At 39.5% G+C, this 17,816-nt stretch overlaps 1 protein-coding gene across 1 annotated transcript; it reads left to right on the top strand.

Annotated features, from left to right (window-relative positions):
* Positions 1-1,723: 1,723 nt before the first annotated feature.
* Positions 1,724-16,922, top strand: LOC108091985 (serine-aspartate repeat-containing protein F). Its single transcript, XM_017191397.1, has 7 exons — positions 1,724-2,152; positions 13,444-13,512; positions 13,571-13,903; positions 14,696-14,753; positions 15,046-15,117; positions 15,178-15,735; positions 15,805-16,922. Exons 2-7 carry the CDS (start codon positions 13,504-13,506, stop codon positions 15,930-15,932), a joined length of 1,158 nt encoding a protein of 385 aa, XP_017046886.1. The 5' UTR covers positions 1,724-2,152; positions 13,444-13,503; the 3' UTR covers positions 15,933-16,922.
* Positions 16,923-17,816: the final 894 nt, after the last annotated feature.

The raw sequence follows: 17,816 nt of genomic DNA, 5'->3' as shown, positions 1-17,816 counted from the left end.
GAAGCACATAGCCGCAAGAATGAAATTTGCAAAGAGCCATGTCAACTGGTCAGTTGAAAAGTGGCGTAACATCTTGTGGTCGGATGAGTCGAAAATAGTCCTTTATGGTGGCAAAGGATCTCGACAGTACGTTAGAAGACCACCTAACACCGAATATCATGCCAAATATTGCATTAAAACGATCAAACATGGCGGACATAATATAATGATTTGGGCATGTTTCTCGTACTATGGCGTAGGTCCAATATATTGGATTAAAAATATTATGGATGGTCCTGGATATGTCCAAATAATGCAGGAAACAATGCTGCCTTATGCTAGCGAAGAAATGCCACTGGTTTGGGTCTTCCAGCAAGACAATGACCCAAAGCACACAAGTAAAGTGGCTAAGAAGTGGTTTGCAGACAATAAGATTGCAGTACTTGAATGGCCCGCCCAGTCCCCCCGATCTGAATCCGATTGAAAATTTATGGACAGACGTTAAAAAGGCGGTCGCAGAAAGGCATCCAACTAATGTTTCCGAGCTTTGGGAAATTGTAAAGGCCTCTTGGACCTCGATTCGTCCCGAAAGATGCCAGAAATTGGTGGATTCCATGCCAAGGCGCTGTGCGGCAGTGATAGCCAATAAAGGTGGTGCCACGAAGTACTAATTATAGTTTTTTTTAATTACATTTAACATTAAATTACTTAATATAACCATATTTTATCGTTATATATTATTTTCAAAAGTTCTGAGAGAATTTGCTTGAACGCTCCTATTATTTTGAGAAACCCATATTGGGTGTTGTTCCCTTTTTTTTTTTTTTTTTAAGTATGTATTTAATGAAGTAACTTTTTTTTAGTTTTAATTACTTTAATACAAGTCATATTTGTTAAAAAAAATGAATTTAAGAAATTTAATTCGTATTGACATAGTTTTTTTCACCGATTTTCACATTCGTGATGGTCACTCCTATTATTTTGAAAACAACTGTATGTATATGCATGCATTTGCACTAAGCCGGCATCTCTTAATTCACACTCAATGGGCCGCGAAAATCTCTCGCTCCGCTCCCGATGCGTACACTCCGCATAGTATTTTTCCCAGCTGACTTGCTGTTCGCGTTACATGAACACCCACTCACACGCACACACACACACACTTTTGCACAGGTACTTTTGCAGCTACCAATACCAGAGCAGATGCAGGGCAGACAACATGGCCACAATCAGTCGGCCATCAGTCTCTGGCCTGCACCATTTCCGGATCCGCTCCGCTCTGTTGTTTGTTTTGTTTTCCTGCTGTAACGCAGCAATAGAGAGAGAGAGAGAGAGAAAAGATTGCGAGAGCGATAGGCAACAAGGAAACTGTGAGAGCGGAGCTTTTGGGCAATATAATTATTAAGGGGATTCAAGTGAAAATACCAAAACGACAGTTTATTTTGAAAATACTAAACATTAATAAAAAATAAAAATATTTTTATCATCAGTTTTTATCAAATGAATCAAATTAGTTAAAAAATTTCTTAATAACTATATCGAAATAAATATCTATCAATCTGCTAAGCATACCCTTCTCATTTCAGTGAACAGGGTATTTGCAAAGGCAAGAGCAAAAATAACTGGGAGAGAAAGCTGGCAAAAGAGAGCGGTTGAGAGCGGAAAGCTTTCATTTGGACAAGGTAAAAGCGAACAAGTGTGTATAAAAGGACATTTCGTTTAGTCGTCGACTCTGTTAATTAAGCGAAACTGCGACGCAAAAAGGCGGAACGAATTCGGATTTTCACTTCACAGAAGGAAAAACATTTCCACTTTCGGCTGCAACAAAGTATTTAAAGTCGGTGTTTGTAAACTGAATAAATATGCAGAGATTGTGCATCTGAAACATAAATATTGCCGCGTAATCATTGAACCAGAATCGAAGGACTCGTGTTGTGTGTGTGCAAGGAAAACTCTTGCAAGCATATTTGCAGCTTCAACTGCGTAGAAGCCAGGGAAAACACACGTTAATTAGTTTTTACCCACGCCGCAGAATCTTTGACACGAGAAAAGTCCGGCGGGGACTCGTCGTTAATTAATCCTGGGACTTGCTGGCTCCGCAGCTCGGAAAAAATCCGACAGGCTGGATATGCATTAACCAGGTGGACGAGACGCCGCTCGTAAATAATTGAAGGTAGGCGAAGTTGCCCTGTCAGCAGGCCAGTAAAATTTATGAGAGACTTCCTCCTCCCACTCCGCCGAAACAGGACGCATTAACCTTCGGCCTTGGCGGGAATTGTGTGCTCTTCTGGTCGGGATTTTTGTAAATTTTAATTATTTATTTCTGCCACTCGAGAGTGGCAACGGCAGCCACACGAGTGTGACGAGTACTCGAAACTTTCTGCACAGCGAAGCATTTTTATACCCTTGCAGAGCAAAAGGGTATTATAATTTCAGTCAGAAGTTTGCAACGCAGTGAAGGAGACACCTCAGACCCCATAAAGTATATATATTCTTGATCAGCATCACGAGCAGATTCGAAATATGTATGTACGTCTGTCCGTCTGTCCGTCTGTCCGTCTGTCCGTCTGTCTGTCTGTCTGTCTGTCCGTCTGTCCGTCTGTCCGTCTGTCCTCCTGTCGGTTTCTATGTAAACTAGTCTCTCAGTTTTAAAGCTATCTCGCTGAAACTTTCCCAAAAGTTGTGTAGTTGTTGCACGCAGTATATAAGTCGGAATGGGCCGGATCGGCCGACTATATCGGATAGCTCCAATACAAGAGAATGAAATAAAAAATTCTCACTCTATTGTTTTTCATCAGATCGACTTGAATTCTTCAAGATGGCGTTTTCTAACTGTTATTGAATTTCGGATTAAATTTGATCAAAATCGGATAACTCTATCATATAGCTGCCATAGGAGGGATCGAAAATTATATATAGAATTAATGGAAATAAATTGATAACATCGTTGTTTTTCATCAGACAAGTATGATTTTTGGAATATAGAGTGTTCTTACGACTCTTGAATTACGAGTTAAATTTGATCAAAATCGGACAACTATATCGTATAGCTCCCATATGATCTATAGTCAAAAATATGGAAAATGAATAGAAAAATCGTCTTAGCTTCGATGTTGTCTAGCCTTTATGCGTTTTGTTCGACATATTTGATGACTGCAAGGGTATATAAGCTTCGGCTTGCCGAAGCTAGCTTCCTTTCTTGTTAATGATGTGCTAAACGATCAACGAGAGGCCCATGTAAATTTCTACCTCTTAACCCACTGGGATTTCATGTGACATTTCTTTGCTTTTACTCTGCAAATAAATTTAACTTTTGTTTTGTATTTAAGAGGCGTGCAAATAGAGCTATTCCCTGGGTCAAATGTATATTTCCCGTGGAGTTAAAAAGTTTGGATCAAGAATGATCATTAAACATTTTGTCTAGGTCCTCAAATTCAAAAGTGTTTACTTAAAAATGGTATCAAGTAAATGGTTAGGAAAATCAAACAATGTTTCCCTAAAATGATCGCTGTTTATTTTCTGAACTCAAGTGGAAAAACCCAACTCGAATAACCGAAGTTTAGAAATAAAGGAACGCTTTGGATTCCAGCAGTGTTTCAATTGTAAATCGATACGTTTAAAGTGCTCACATATTTAATTCCTTTCTGTAGCGCTTAGAATCTTTCTATTCCGTAGCTCTGCAACTTAATGCATATAGTATTTTCCTGTTGGTTTTTGTTTAAGGCTCTTCTTGGCTTGTCACCAGCGTCTTTGGGTCGAGTTGGCGGGCACTCATAAATATTTCAAGATGTCAAAGCTGGCCTGTATGCGAGTGTCCTTTGCCGGGCAAGTGTGTATGCAGCCGCAACTTGTTAGCGTGTGTGCTGCACAAAAACACCAGCGAACATCCAACATTTCCGCTTCGCTTTCTGTGTCAGCCAGTGGCTTTTGCTCCCTCTCCATGGTTTTCTTGGCCCAGAAGCCGTCGCATTGTTGCTATAATTTTAATTACCACTCGAGCGACTTTAGCGCCGTGAGTCAGTGAATGAGTGACTGAGTGACTGAGTGAATGAATGAATGAATGGCACAAGACAGACTTGCCGAGTGGATCCTATGTATGGTATATGCTAGAAAGCATCTGAATACCATGGTGCACTCACAATATGTGCACCTCGCACATATAAATTCCTTCTCAGATATAATGCATAGACGACAAACAAAAGCCTCGCAATACAATGCGAACAATTCACGAGCAAAGCCGCATTGTTATGCGAAAAGTCAGAACAGAAAATGAGTATCAAATGCAATATTGCGCATACGCCACGTATGCCGTGTATGGCGATTGTAACCCAGCATAATTGCTTATTTGCCGCTTCGGTGGCCAACTAAACCGCACTCGACTTAGACACAGACGAATAGATAACCATCCTCCATCCGCCGAAAATCGATTGTAATTCATACAAAGCCAATGACCACAGCGAAACGCCCACTTTCCACATTCCGTCCTTGGGTGTTAAGGCTTTTTCCAAGGGGAGGGGGTTGGATGGGGGGTTTCAGAAAATTAAACTTTCCTTAGACAAGTTTTTCGGTCTACAGAAACTTTTTCTTTTGGCATATTATAATACCTACAATGTGGGAAAACATGAGCCTCTCGTTGCCTCCAAAAACGGCTGCTTTAAACCGCTTAAATTTAAGCGAAGAAATATTTTGGTGTTCCGCTGAAGCAGACTTTAATGTTTTTTACTTTTGGTAATAGAAGTGGTGCAGATTCAATTGCTAATATTAAAGAACTTTGGCATTCATAAAATTCAGTTGTACAAGTTTTCTTTGCAAAGTTTTCGCATAATTTTCGCCATTAGTTGTCAATTCAATTGACTGGAAGTTTTTGAAAACCTTTCAGCAAGTGTTCACGGCTCTTTGAATAGTAATTAAATGGATTTTGTTCATATTTTTGGCTTTCCAGAAATATGAAAGGTTTATTTCGCAACTGGGCTTACATAAAAAGCATAGAAAGTCCCTGAAGCTTATGCAAGCCAATTTACTTTGATGCGAAGAGCCAAAGTTTCAATGGGAATTCAGCAGGCATTGCCTACGAAAGGTACTTTTTGAACACTATTGCCATAATATTTGGGCAGCGAAAAAACCAGTTAAATTGCTGTTAATTGTTTTTATTGAGTAGCATAGTAGACTTATAACCAAATAGTAAATGTAGTACAAATGTATGTAATGCAAATTAACACGCGCTCGTGATCACGGCCACACAAGAACTGATCGTAAAGCACTCGGTCGCTCGTACGTAAAGGAGCCCGTGGTGAATATGAAGTGTGTTGTTCTTTTTCTTATTGAGAAGCCCTGATTGCTTTACATTTTGACACTCCTCCTCAACACACGCACATGTTTACAACCTTAAGGACAAAAACAATAATTCTTCATTTTAAACTCAAAGTTTTTCTTAAAGGTGCAAACAATTAATTTAAGCCCAACATTGCAGTACATTTTTGGTGATTTACCTTACACAAATTTTTAGTTAATACATCTGCAATCATTTCTTTTGTTGGACAATACTCTAAATTGATAATTTTTTCTTTATAACAGTTTCTGATATGGTGGTACTTTACGTCTATGTGCTTACTCCTGGCGTGATAAACAGGATTTTTTACAAGATTCAAAGCACTCAAATTATCACCATGTATAGTTATACAATTCAATTTAAATGACAATTTCATTTCATTAATTAGCTTTTTAAATATATGGCTTCTTTTGCTGCTTCGGATAACGCCATATACTCCGCTTCTGTGCTGCTGAGAGCCACGGATGCCTGCTTTTTAGTGGCCCATGCAAATGCAGAACCTCCCCATATGAAGGTGTACCCAGTGAAGGATTTGCGATCTGTAGCATCGCTGGCCCAGTCTGCATCTGTATATCCTGTGATCTCCTTGCCTGTTTTCTCGTACTTGATGGTCAGATCAGCAGTTGACTGTAGATACCGTAGAACGTGCTTAGCACCTGCCAAGTGTTCACTGTGTGGATCTGTGTTTCTTTGAGAAAGCTTGCATGCCGAATGCAATATGTCCGGGCGTGTTGAAAGCGCAATATACATTAGAGATCCAATGATTGACTGGTATTCGGTCACGTCGACTTTGCTGCATGTATCCTTGTCGCATTTCACTTGAAAATTGGGTTCTAATGGTGTCGAAGCAGATCGGCAACTGCTCATGCCCAATTCCTCCAGCAAGCCACGGATGTGTTTCGTCTGGCTGATTTTTATAGAGCCCGTTTCACCCTCACGCTGAACCTCAATGCCCAGAAAGCTCGAGACTGGTCCTTTATCGACAACCTGAAATTCATAAGAAATAGATTTCTTTACCGTTGCCAACTCACCCATGTCTGAACATGCTATCAGCAAATCATCCACATAGACTGCTATCACGTTGATCGAATGTCTGGCTGCCTTTGTGTACAAGCATGGTTCGCTTTCGCATGCCTTATAACCAAGCTTGGTTAATACGCTGTCCAGTTTAGTGTTCCATGCACGGCCTGATTGTTTTAATCCGTACAAAGATTTCTTCAGTTTCAAAACACTTTTTGGATCCTTGGCAAACATCTCTGGCGGTCTCATGTAAATCTCCTCCTCAAGCTCGGCATTCAAGTATGCTGTTGAGACGTCTAGCTGATGAACGTACAGTTCGTATTCTGCTGCCATTGCTAAAACCATGCGAATAGTAGCATAACGTACCACTGGTGAGAACGTTTCGTCATAGTCGATACCTCCTTTTTGACTACAGCCTTTTGCCACTAAGCGAGCCTTATATCGTTCGATTTTCCCGGCTGGATTTCTTTTTAGCGTAAATACCCATTTGCAGCCTATTGTCTTTTTATCATGTGGGAGTTTTACCTGCTGCCATGTTTGATTTTTCACTAAAGCGTCATATTCTTCCTGCATTGCGTTTTTCCATTCCTGTGATTGGGGACTTTTTAGTGCTTGTTGCACTGTAGCTGGGATTTCTATGTTTTCGTTGTACAGCATGCTAAGTATGTTATACTCTTTTCGCGGCCTTCCCCTAAAGCCAGTGCGTATGATCCTAGGTCTGCCTGGTCCAATTCGTGGAGCTCCACGGTTATCCTCAGCACCTTCATCATCATCCTCTGTATTCTCGTCCTCGGTTTGAGCACCGCCATGATCGGACTGATTGGCCTCATCGTTCGAGTCAACATCGGGATTTTGCTCGTCGTTTTCAGCAGTTATAGATGTCATGTCGTCAGAAGCTATATGTTCCATTTTCCCCTCTTCAGGTTCTACGAAAATGACATCTCGGCTCTCGATCAATTTTCCTGATTCCTTGCTGTATAATCTATAAGCTTTTGCCGATTCTGAATACCCTACCATGATGTATTCTATTCCTTTTTGTGCAAACTTGGATTTCTTGGTTTTATCTAGAGCAAACGCCAATGAGCCAAACACTCTCAAATGTGCCACCCTGGGCTTTCTTTTCACCCAAATCTCAAATGGTGTTACCCCATTCAAAGCGCTCGTAGCTAGTCTGTTTCGCAAATAAACCGCAGTACGAATGGCTTCAGCCCAAAATGATTCGTCCATACCTGCATGAAGTAACATACTCCTAGCCATTTCTACTAGAGTTCTATTTGCTCTTTCTGCCACTCCGTTTTGTTGTGGTGTGTATGGTACTGTCAGATTTCGTTTTATCCCATTCTCTTTTAGCAATTCTTCAAATTCTTTGGATAAATATTCGCGACCATTGTCGGTGCGCAGGACCTTTATTTTTCTACCTGTCTGACACTCGACTTGCATTTTGAATGTTTTAAATGCGTTTAAAACTTCGTCTTTCGTTTTAAGCAAATAGACTGACACATACCTGGAGCAATCGTCAATAAAGGTAGCAAAATATCGATTTCCTCCCAAAGAAACTTTTTGCATTGGTCCGCATATGTCACTGTGTATCATATCCAATACACCCTTTGACCTGTTATCAGTTGCCTTTGGAAATGGTTGAACACAAATCTTGCTCTTCGCGCATGTCACACAAACTTTATTTGGCCCTTGTATATTTTTCATACCAATTACCATGTCCTTTGTGGTCATTTCCCTCAATGCATCAAAATGCACATGGCCGAACCTGTTGTGCCATTTTATTGAATCTGATTCAATACTTGCAACTTTCAAACATTTTTCTGTATTGTCTTCTGCCATAAACAATCCGTTTTTAAGCTCAGCTTTTAAAATAACCCTGTTTTTATCCGTTATTTTGGCACAATTTTTCTCAAAAAACAACTGTTTTTCCTTGGCTTAAAACTCTGGTGACTGATATAAAGTTGTTCTGTAAGCTTGGCACATAAATAACATCACCAAATGTTATTAATTTATCACCAAATTTTATTGTGATATTTCCATGACCTTCCGCAATTAAATATTTTCCGCCAGCTAACAATATTTTTTGTTTGTCTTCAATAAATGATTCAAACCTATCTTTGTCACAGCATAAATGTGCCGTAGCCCCGCTGTCTACGCACCAAACGTTTTTCATTTGTTCATCTGGTTTAGCCGTGTTTAAAAATGATACAAACTTTTCTGATGCCTCGCAAAGTATGGTACCCAATTTATTTGTGTTCTTACTGTCCTGCATTTCACTTTTTTCAAATTTTTCTTTCTTTTTAGATCGACAGTCAGCTTTAAAATGCCCTTCCTTTCCGCAATTAAAACAAAATTTACCCTTCTTGAAACTTTTCTTTGGCTTTCTTGAATCCTGACTAGTGAGCACCTTAATGTCATCTACATTTTCTTTGCTTGTACTAGCCAATTGCCTCTCTGCTTCCTCGGTAATTTTTATTTTTAATGCACTCAAGCTTGGCAGTGTATCACGCGATTCGATCGCGACTACAAAACTTTCAAATGACTTTGGTAAGCCACTGAGAAGCACTACCGTTTTAACTGCCTCTGGAATCTGAACACTTACTTCCACTAAACCCTCTTCCAATTCTTGGAATTTGTGTAAATAATCTTTTACACCCTTGTCCTCTGACATTTTTATGGACAACATTTGCTTTACAATTAATACCAACCTGGCTGGTCCAGTGGGCTTGTGAATTTCTCTTAATTTTTTCCATGCCTGCAGCGCAGAACTACAATTTTTATGTGGTTCAATTGAGTCGGTTTCACACACAGTAAGATCGATGCAAATGCCTTTTCGTCTTTTAACTCAAATGCCGACCGCTGCTCAAGAGTTGCATGTTCCCCCAAAGTTATTTTACCACTCACTATTGGCCATAGGTCACTTTGTATTAGAACACTTTTCATTAGTACTTCCCATGTACTGTAATTGTTCTCGTCCAGTTTTTCTATATGAAAGTTCGTATTTCCACTCATTTTGAGACTTTTGTTGAGTTCTTAACTTTGCTTATACTGTGATACTGATTCGTTGGGAACTGTTTTAGTTGGGATTGTTTACCCGGCTATGGTTCCTTCTCACAGCCAATCACTCTCAGATCACAAGCACTTTTAATTATAACTTTTTGCCGTTTTTCACCCGCAACATAAGAACAACAGTTTCTCTTATTTTTGCTGCGCAAAAGAATATCCCTCATAACACACAACGAGACGATCAACAGTTATTTTTCGGCAACACTTTTCTCTTGTCCGGCGCCTTGTGTCTGCAGTTATTTCACAATTCTATGTATTTCGTATTTTGCGCGCCTTGTCTTGCGCCTTGCACTTTTTGCCTTTGCCTTTGCCTTTGCCTTTGGGCTTCTCTATGCATACATACAATACTTTTTGTCTCTGCCTTTGGGCTTCTCTATACATACATACAATACTTTTTGTCTCTGCCTTTGGGCTTCTCTATATGTACATACAGTTTGTACATATGTATGTATAGCTGAGATTAGTTTAATCACATTTACTAGCACATTTGGTTAACGCGGCCTCTGGGCCCATAACCTGTTAATTGTTTTTATTGAGTAGCATAGTAGACTTATAACCAAATAGTAAATGTAGTACAAATGTATGTAATGCAAATTAACACGCGCTCGTGATCACGGCCACACAAGAACTGATCGTAAAGCACTCGGTCGCTCGTACGTAAAGGAGCCCGTGGTGAATATGAAGTGTGTTGTTCTTTTTCTTATTGAGAAGCCCTGATTGCTTTACATTTTGACAATTGCCAACGCTTGGCAGCCACTCAAAGTGTAGCAACCGTAATTGCAACAGCAGCAAACGATAACAACGTTTTTAGGACGATCATTATAATCATGCAATTTGGCCCACGTCCTTTCGAAAGGCTGGACGCTTTCAGCCAAAAGAATTGTTATTACAGTTCGCAAAGTCGTTTGGCTTTACTGGCATACACATAGACACACACACAAATTCATACTCTATCATAAATTCGGCTTTTATTGACAACATTTTGCCATGTGACACCACAGTGCAAAAAAAATTCATCAAACTTGGCAGTAAAATTGATAGTTCCGAAAAAAAGCCCCATCTGCCGTGAAAAAAATGGCAACTGTTTTTCATAATATTTAAAAACATGTACACTTTATCTTTTTAAGATAACATAAATCAACCAACCATTTTCCATTATTTTTTTAATTAATCCAATATTTGTCGTTTTTAGATTTAAATTTATATATCCAATTGATTTAGTAGTGTACTATTTCTTTCTCTGCATCAATGGGCTGGTCAGCTGGGCTCGCCGGCTCTGTTTGCCGGGTAAAAAATGTATTAAAAGGAAAACTCATTAACGGCTCGTGTTTTGACTGGCCAATGGCAAGGACCTTCGGCTCGGTGGCTTCTGCTCCTTCGGTTGGCCGCCTGGTTGGTTAGTTGCTGCCAAGCGACGGGTCTTCGACTACATATTGCATGTTGTTTTGGCTCAAATAAGCCCCAACAGGCCGGCAATTTGGCAAAGATTCGAATGGGAATAGCCGGGGATTCGTATCGCAGTCGCATTTAAGTGTTTGTTATAAATTATTCGGCGCATTTTAAAACCGGACAACCGAATTGCAGTAACAGCAATGGCTTTTTATGCAATTTTACTGCACTGTGGCCGCAATCTGACCCCATGACGCACAACATATGTATGTACATTCGTATTTACGTTTGTAGAACATCCTGTCTTACATACATAACTTTCCGGTTCGCCAAGTTCTGTTTTGGTTCACCCCAAAAAAAAAGGGGTTGCTTTGGTTGGCCTTTGAACTCTAGAAAGACCAGGTGAGCCAAAACAGAAATTCAATTTGCCCGTAGACATTTTAATTATGCAAATGAAAATGATTGCCTGCACCTGTTTGAGGTCTCATCGTAGACAAAGTTTTCCTATTTCGTATCTACACAAAACAATGGAAAGACCACAAATTTTGCAGATGATTTTCGAAACAAAAATAATTTGTGAAAAGCACTTTGTTATAATTTGTCGATGGCATTGTTTAAATTTTCTATACAATTTGAAACAGAATGGTTCTTATTTGCTAACTTTGTTAAAAATCTTCGCACTGGCAAACAGTAAACTTTTGTTTCTAACTGCTTTAGCAACTTCACAAAACTTTGAATCATTCGAAGAAAAACGAATTTAAACTTGTTTCGAAATTAGTTTTTCCCCACTCGCGTTAATTGAGCTTCACTGAATAAGTTAGTACTTGAGAGCGTAAAAGTAAGGGGTTTATAAAAGCGGAACTAAAACTGTCATGAGAACTGAGGCACATGGCGAGCACTCGCAAAGTACTTTTAAAAGCTTTTTTCCGAAACAGTTCCTCCCACGAGCAACATGTTCTATTCGCAACCTTGTAAAAGTCTGGGCCGAAATTAGCAAAAAATGCAAAAATACTATTTGGAATATGGCTGCAAAGGAGTTGCGTGACAGGATGGGCCAGACATGTCTGACATTTGGAAATGCCAGAAAGGATCAACCGAACAGTAAACAAATCGCAGACAATTGACTGACTGACGTGTTGTTTGCAGAGACACACAGAAAGACAGAAAAAGAGTGAGAGAGAGAGAGCACGACAGAGTGACAGAGATGGGCAGACAGCAATTAGGATTCAATCCATTCAGTATGAAATACAATTAAGAGCCATTTGGAGCGGTAAACAGGCAGTGAGCAGCAGAAGCCACGTCAGTTATGGCTTCGGCACGTCGCTAAATGTGCAATTATTGATATTGATTTTGGAGCCAAAAGAAAACTGCAGGGCAAATATTTATTTTGTTTTATGGATACCCAAAATTCCCGGAATAGTTGATAAGTCTTACAAATTATTGAATGAAAAAATAATATAAACTTCTCTAGTTTCTATATTTTTTTTGACATACAGATTTTCAGTTGAAGTATTTTTCCTTGGAATTTATAAATCAAAAACCTTAATTTATGGGCTTTACTTATTTTTCTCTGTGCACAGCAGAAACCAAAAGACTGTTGAGTAAATCATTCGCCTGTCGAGCATTAAAGCAAATTTATTGTTTTTAATGATGGCCCTCGAGTCCTTGACTGCGAGTGCTTTCAATTATTGAAAGGAGCAGACAGCCGACACACAAATACACACACACAGTGTATTTCACACCGATACACACGCACACACTGGCGCTTTGGCGGCTGTCTGCAAATGCTGCATAAATAACCGAAAAATTCATTGCATACCTCGGGGCGTGGTGCATGTCGCGCGCCAATTAAACGCCCGCTCCTCCAAAGAACGCCAACAATTTCGCTCATTTGCCCTCCTCGCACTTGGCTTTCGCAGCCGGCAAATAATACTCGTATGTTGGCGTGTCGAGTTGGCCTATTCAACTAGTTGGCCAAAGAAAAGCCGCTGGCATGATTCCCCCATCCGATGCGCTCCCCCAACAGCCCATCAACCGCATCATTGAATTTGGCTTTTTGTGCGAAGCACTCTAAATTTTGCACTGCCAAAAAATACACAAAATTAAGTGAATCGGGGATTAAAATATAAAAAACTTATGGATTTGTTTTTATGCCTCTAAGTATTTATACTATATTTCCGGAAGTAAAAATTAATGAAAGCGATATGAAATTGAGTCTTTTATAGTGAAGACTGCATTGTTTAAAATTATATACTAATTGCTGAAGTTTTTTTTCTACATTTTTTAATATTTGTAAAAATAAAGATAAAGAGAAGAATGCTAAAAAATTTTGTCATAATAAACTCCTCAATTTCGCTGAGTGCAGTTAAGCTAAATATATCATTGCGGTTAGCTGAAAAGCGAATGTCTGCGCTCATCCAGCGGAAGTGGAATTAGCATTTGACATTTAACGAACTAGCAACGCTCTTTGTTGCCTGCTTTTTATTCGCACCGACTTGGCCAGAAAGCTGAAGGTCGAAGGTTGGCCCAATGGCAATCCAATTAGGGATAAGCATCGAAATCGAAATCGATACCGTAGCTGCACTGCGGGCTCTTGCAATCTAGAAACTAGATCAATCCGAAATTCAAATTTATTCCCCTTGTTCTAATTGCCGTTTCAGACAAGCAAATGAAAATGCAAAACTGAAGATTGCCCGATTCCTAAATTGCTAGCAGAGATCATGTCAAACGTGAGTATTTGAAGAGAGTTGAGAACCTCAGGGCAGGCAGCTAAATTAATATTCACAGCTCCTCTACATGGACAAGTCGAATGGCAATGGCGTCTATGCGGTCAGGCCAAACAGCAGCAATGGCCAAATGGACAACGATAATGGCCTAATCGCAGCAGGTGCTCCTGCCACCACCTCAACCACATCAGCAGCAGCAGCAGGAACAGGTGCAAATGCAACCATGATGGCCACTACAAACAACATAAGCATAATGAACGGAGCGGCTGCCGCAGCCGCAGCTTCCGCTTCCGGTCTGCCCACTTCCGCCTCCAGCGAGGACCTCAGCCAAAGCCTGTCCGAGTACACGGATGCCGACGAGAGCATATCCGCGCCCACAGAGTTTCTGGCCGAGGTAAGTGGAGCTCCAGGTTAACCAAGTAGAAAGTCCTCCAAAATGCCACAAAGTGAACTAAGCAAAGTTTGTGTACAAACGAGCCAAGTTTTAGTTTCTGTTTCCGCTCGAGCGGATTTTCGGGTGAACAAAATATGCAAAATGGTGGCAGTTACTCTTTATCAATTATATATATGACCAGAGGGGATTTATCAAAGGTAACACAAAGTTTGAAGCGAAAGTTTTTAGCAAAAATATCTTATACGCCTCTGTATTATTTATTGTGGTATTTTATTAGCGTTTATACATTTAAAATACTATATTACATCCATTAGGATTAGGTGTTATATGAAATACATTGTTCCTGCTGCCATAATTCAAACAACATCTGTGGCTCACTATAAATAGCCCCGTATTTCGTTCCTCTCATTATAATGATTATCTAAGCGTGGCAAACTTTTCCTTTGTTGCCAAAGAGGCAACAACAATGAGGATCCTTGGCAGGGAACTTATGCAAATGCAAATTGCTGTGCTGCCAACGGAGATTGCGGATTTAAGTTAAAGTCCTTTCGGAAGGATTACGGCACCGAGCGCACTTGGCCAGCTTATTGATTGCTAATAAATTGCTTTCGAGCGCATTCAACTTTCAGCAGAGTCAACTTTTTTGTACGTCGCACAATCTGGGCAACTAGATTGGGGGTAGTGGGTATACTCGTATATAAGCCCTTTGTTGTTGAGATGTTATGAGAATTTCAAAAGGATTTGATGGCATTCCCTTAAACGTGCATTGTGCGTTTCTTGTTTCTCCTGCAGTTCCTGTCCGCCGTGATGCTCAAGGACTACAAAAAGGCATTGAAATACTGCAAATTGAGTGAGTACAATAAAAATCAACTGCCGAAGTATGCCAACGGATTTTCGAGAGCTGCATTTACAACTATTGTGTTTTTGATGAAGCTCAGAGAATCCTTTTTGGCAGTATTTAATAAGGTTTTTCTTATAATTAATTTTGTTTTCAACTGTTTTCTTTTCTGTAAAGCAATGGAATATATTTTATTAAGAATTCTTTTCATACTCACAAAAGATAATGGTTTCAGTCACAATGTAGCTCAGAATATAAAGATTGCAATTTCTAATTATTTTTATTTTATTGTTTCCACATGTAGTTCTCCAATACGAGCCCAACAATGCCACGGCCAAAGAGTTCTACCCACTCATCCTGGACAAGCTGAGGGCAGGTAAGTGAACTGCTGATGGATGGCGAGGCCACTCAATTAATCCTTATCTGTTTGCCCCAGTGGCCACATCCAGCGACAGCGATGAGAACTACAATAAATCTTCATCACCCGAACTGGCGTTGGATCTGCATGCCTCCGATGTGGAGGCGGATGTCGACGTGGATGAATGCGGCGATGGAGAAGCGGATGTGGATGCGGATGCGGATGCAGATGCAGATGCTGATGATGTCGATGGCAGCGAGAGCAGCAACAATTGCTCCGAGGAGGAGGATAATGGATGGGGTGACGATGAGATTGACAATGTGGATGTGATGGATGGCGAGGAGGAGAGCAGCAGCAGTGGCGACGACTTCGAGCTGCCCATCGACGATGCAGGACAGGATCCCGTGGCTCTGGCATCCCACAACCATCATGCTCACATTCACTCGCATTCGCATTCCCATTCGCACAACGATTCGGGATCCTCGAGGAATTCGTCGAGTGGCGGAGGCGGTCGCAGTGACAACACCACACATTCCTACTCCAGTTTGCTTTTGGAGGAGGAGGACGACATCGTGCCGGTGAGCCTCAACTTTGGCCTAAAGGAAAATCCAGCTGCTGACCTGGATGTGAGCAATGGTTAGTACATGACTTTGGGCTGAGAAAAAGTATTTATTTATTAAAAAATTCTTCATATTTTGATTTAAGGCAACAAAGTTCCATCCGCATCCTGCAGTGACTCGGAATCCCCAACAGAACCGCTCACCCAGCGTCTGGCAGCCATCCTTCGATCCAAATGCGGAGTATCCGCTGGTGGCACCGATGAGCCCTACTAAATATAAATATAAAAAACTTAATCCAACACTGTGCAGGAATTGTTTTGGTGTGGATATACTAAAAAGGGATTAAAGTAATGGCAATTTTGTAGTAAAGAAGAACAGAATGTAATTGAGGTTTAAATTTTTTTACCTGCTGCACAGTGACATCTATATATTCTTGTATAACTCTATAAAGACACTCCACCCTTTGCCCCGCTAGTCTCTCCACTAGTGCGATCGCTTTACGAACCTAGAAACCGTCCCTAACTGCATACTCTCGTATCTCGTATCTTGTATCTCCAATTGCAAACGTTTTCTCCCTAGGACAAACATATCGTACAAAACTCTATAAGTACTTATATACATCAATACCTATTTATACAATATATATATTGTACATGTTTAGCCTAGACATAGCCACAGAGCCCAATAAAGATATACTCGATATTGTAAAATGCATATGGCGATGATTAGGTGATTATACACGTACACATGAAGTGGTAAACCAAATCAATATATAGATTTACATAGATTTACACGTATATATTTTAGTAAGACACCCATTCAGAACGCACAGGACTTGGAATGCTTTACATATTTGCATTTGATAGAGATCGATTTTTTCCCCGGGATATAGAACAGAGATACGGAGCTAAGGATAAGTCTGATTAAAGACAGAAAGAACGAACGAACGGAAAACTACAACTGAAATGGTCCAAAGTCACAAACTACGTAGAAGAATGTAAATATATATATTTTGTATCAATTAAGCCTGTACTCAAGTCTCTTAATTCGTTCGATTACTTTTGTTTTCTAAGTTAAACAGGGATATAACTCTAAAAACTCCCCCGGTAATAAACATTATAATTAATAATATTCATATAAATATTTGTATCTGACATGTGTAGCTCTCTCGGCTAAGTTTTCCTAACTGTATTGTTGAATTATATAATCCAAATGGTCTGTATGTTCATGGAGGACAATTGTAATAAAATGTGGCAAGAAAGCTGGAAACAAATTCGCCTTCTTATTATCGGAGCACTAAAACGCACTTTTGGGTTTGTTTATCAAACATTTGTTATTTATTTTAAATCCATTATTATCAAAGATCTCATTGTTAATCGTAAACTTTTTATTAACATGACTTTAAATCATTTCGTATATATTTTTTGCTTATGGGTTTTTATAAAACTTTGCTGATGATATTCGAAAATGGGGTGTTTTAAAAAGATTTTGAAGACTTTGCTCACTTTTATGAAATGCATTACAAAATATACCAAAATTGCTGTTGGCCTGTTAGTGCCTTGTATAATATTATAAAAATTTCTCTGCAGATCGGTTTGAAATGAGCTATATATATTATCTTCCACCATCCCATGTAGCATTCTGATATGTAACAAACTACTTTGATTAAATATTTCATATTTTCTCTGCTCTTTAAATACTGCTTGTTTTTGAATTCGTTTCTTATTATCATCATCATTATTATTATGTTAATGTCGTAATGATCTTTCAGCACCAATGAAAATTATTCAAATAAAATACAGCATAACAAAATTCGTTCTATTATTAAGATTATTTCGTTTCGTTCATTTGTTTTTGCGTAATAAACTATTTTTGTTGTAAGTTGCTCAAAAAAATCAGGTAATGAAGCTTTGTTTGTTTTGTTTCGTGTTGTGTATTGTGTTTAGTTCGTATCTCAAGTGACAATCCAGAAATATTTCGTTTGCTAAGCCATTGGTAAGAACTGATGCTGCGCAAAAAATGTTCAAATAACTCGAATGATAATACATATTGCCAAGACTCTCTTAAATTACTTATAGATCAAGATACGACTTCCTTGGCTGATCGGTTGCACCCGCAAGACCAACTGGCTTTTTAACAATATTTAACATACTTACT

The sequence above is a fragment of the Drosophila ficusphila genome, unplaced genomic scaffold (assembly GCF_018152265.1).
Source record: "Drosophila ficusphila isolate 14025-0441.05 unplaced genomic scaffold, ASM1815226v1 contig_791, whole genome shotgun sequence".
Taxonomy (NCBI): domain Eukaryota; kingdom Metazoa; phylum Arthropoda; class Insecta; order Diptera; family Drosophilidae; genus Drosophila; species Drosophila ficusphila.
The sequence above is the reverse complement of the archived record's forward strand: the minus strand, read 5'-3'. Positions and strand labels throughout refer to the sequence as shown.

What these genes read in the sequence shown, in the direction of transcription:
- LOC108091985 (XM_017191397.1), top strand. An exon ending in CCACAGAGTTTCTGGCCGAG is followed by an intron (nt 13,904 to 14,695) that starts GTAAGTGGAGCT and finishes TTTCTCCTGCAG; the next exon opens with TTCCTGTCCGCCGTGATGCT. An exon ending in ATTGAAATACTGCAAATTGA is followed by an intron (nt 14,754 to 15,045) that starts GTGAGTACAATA and finishes TTCCACATGTAG; the next exon opens with TTCTCCAATACGAGCCCAAC.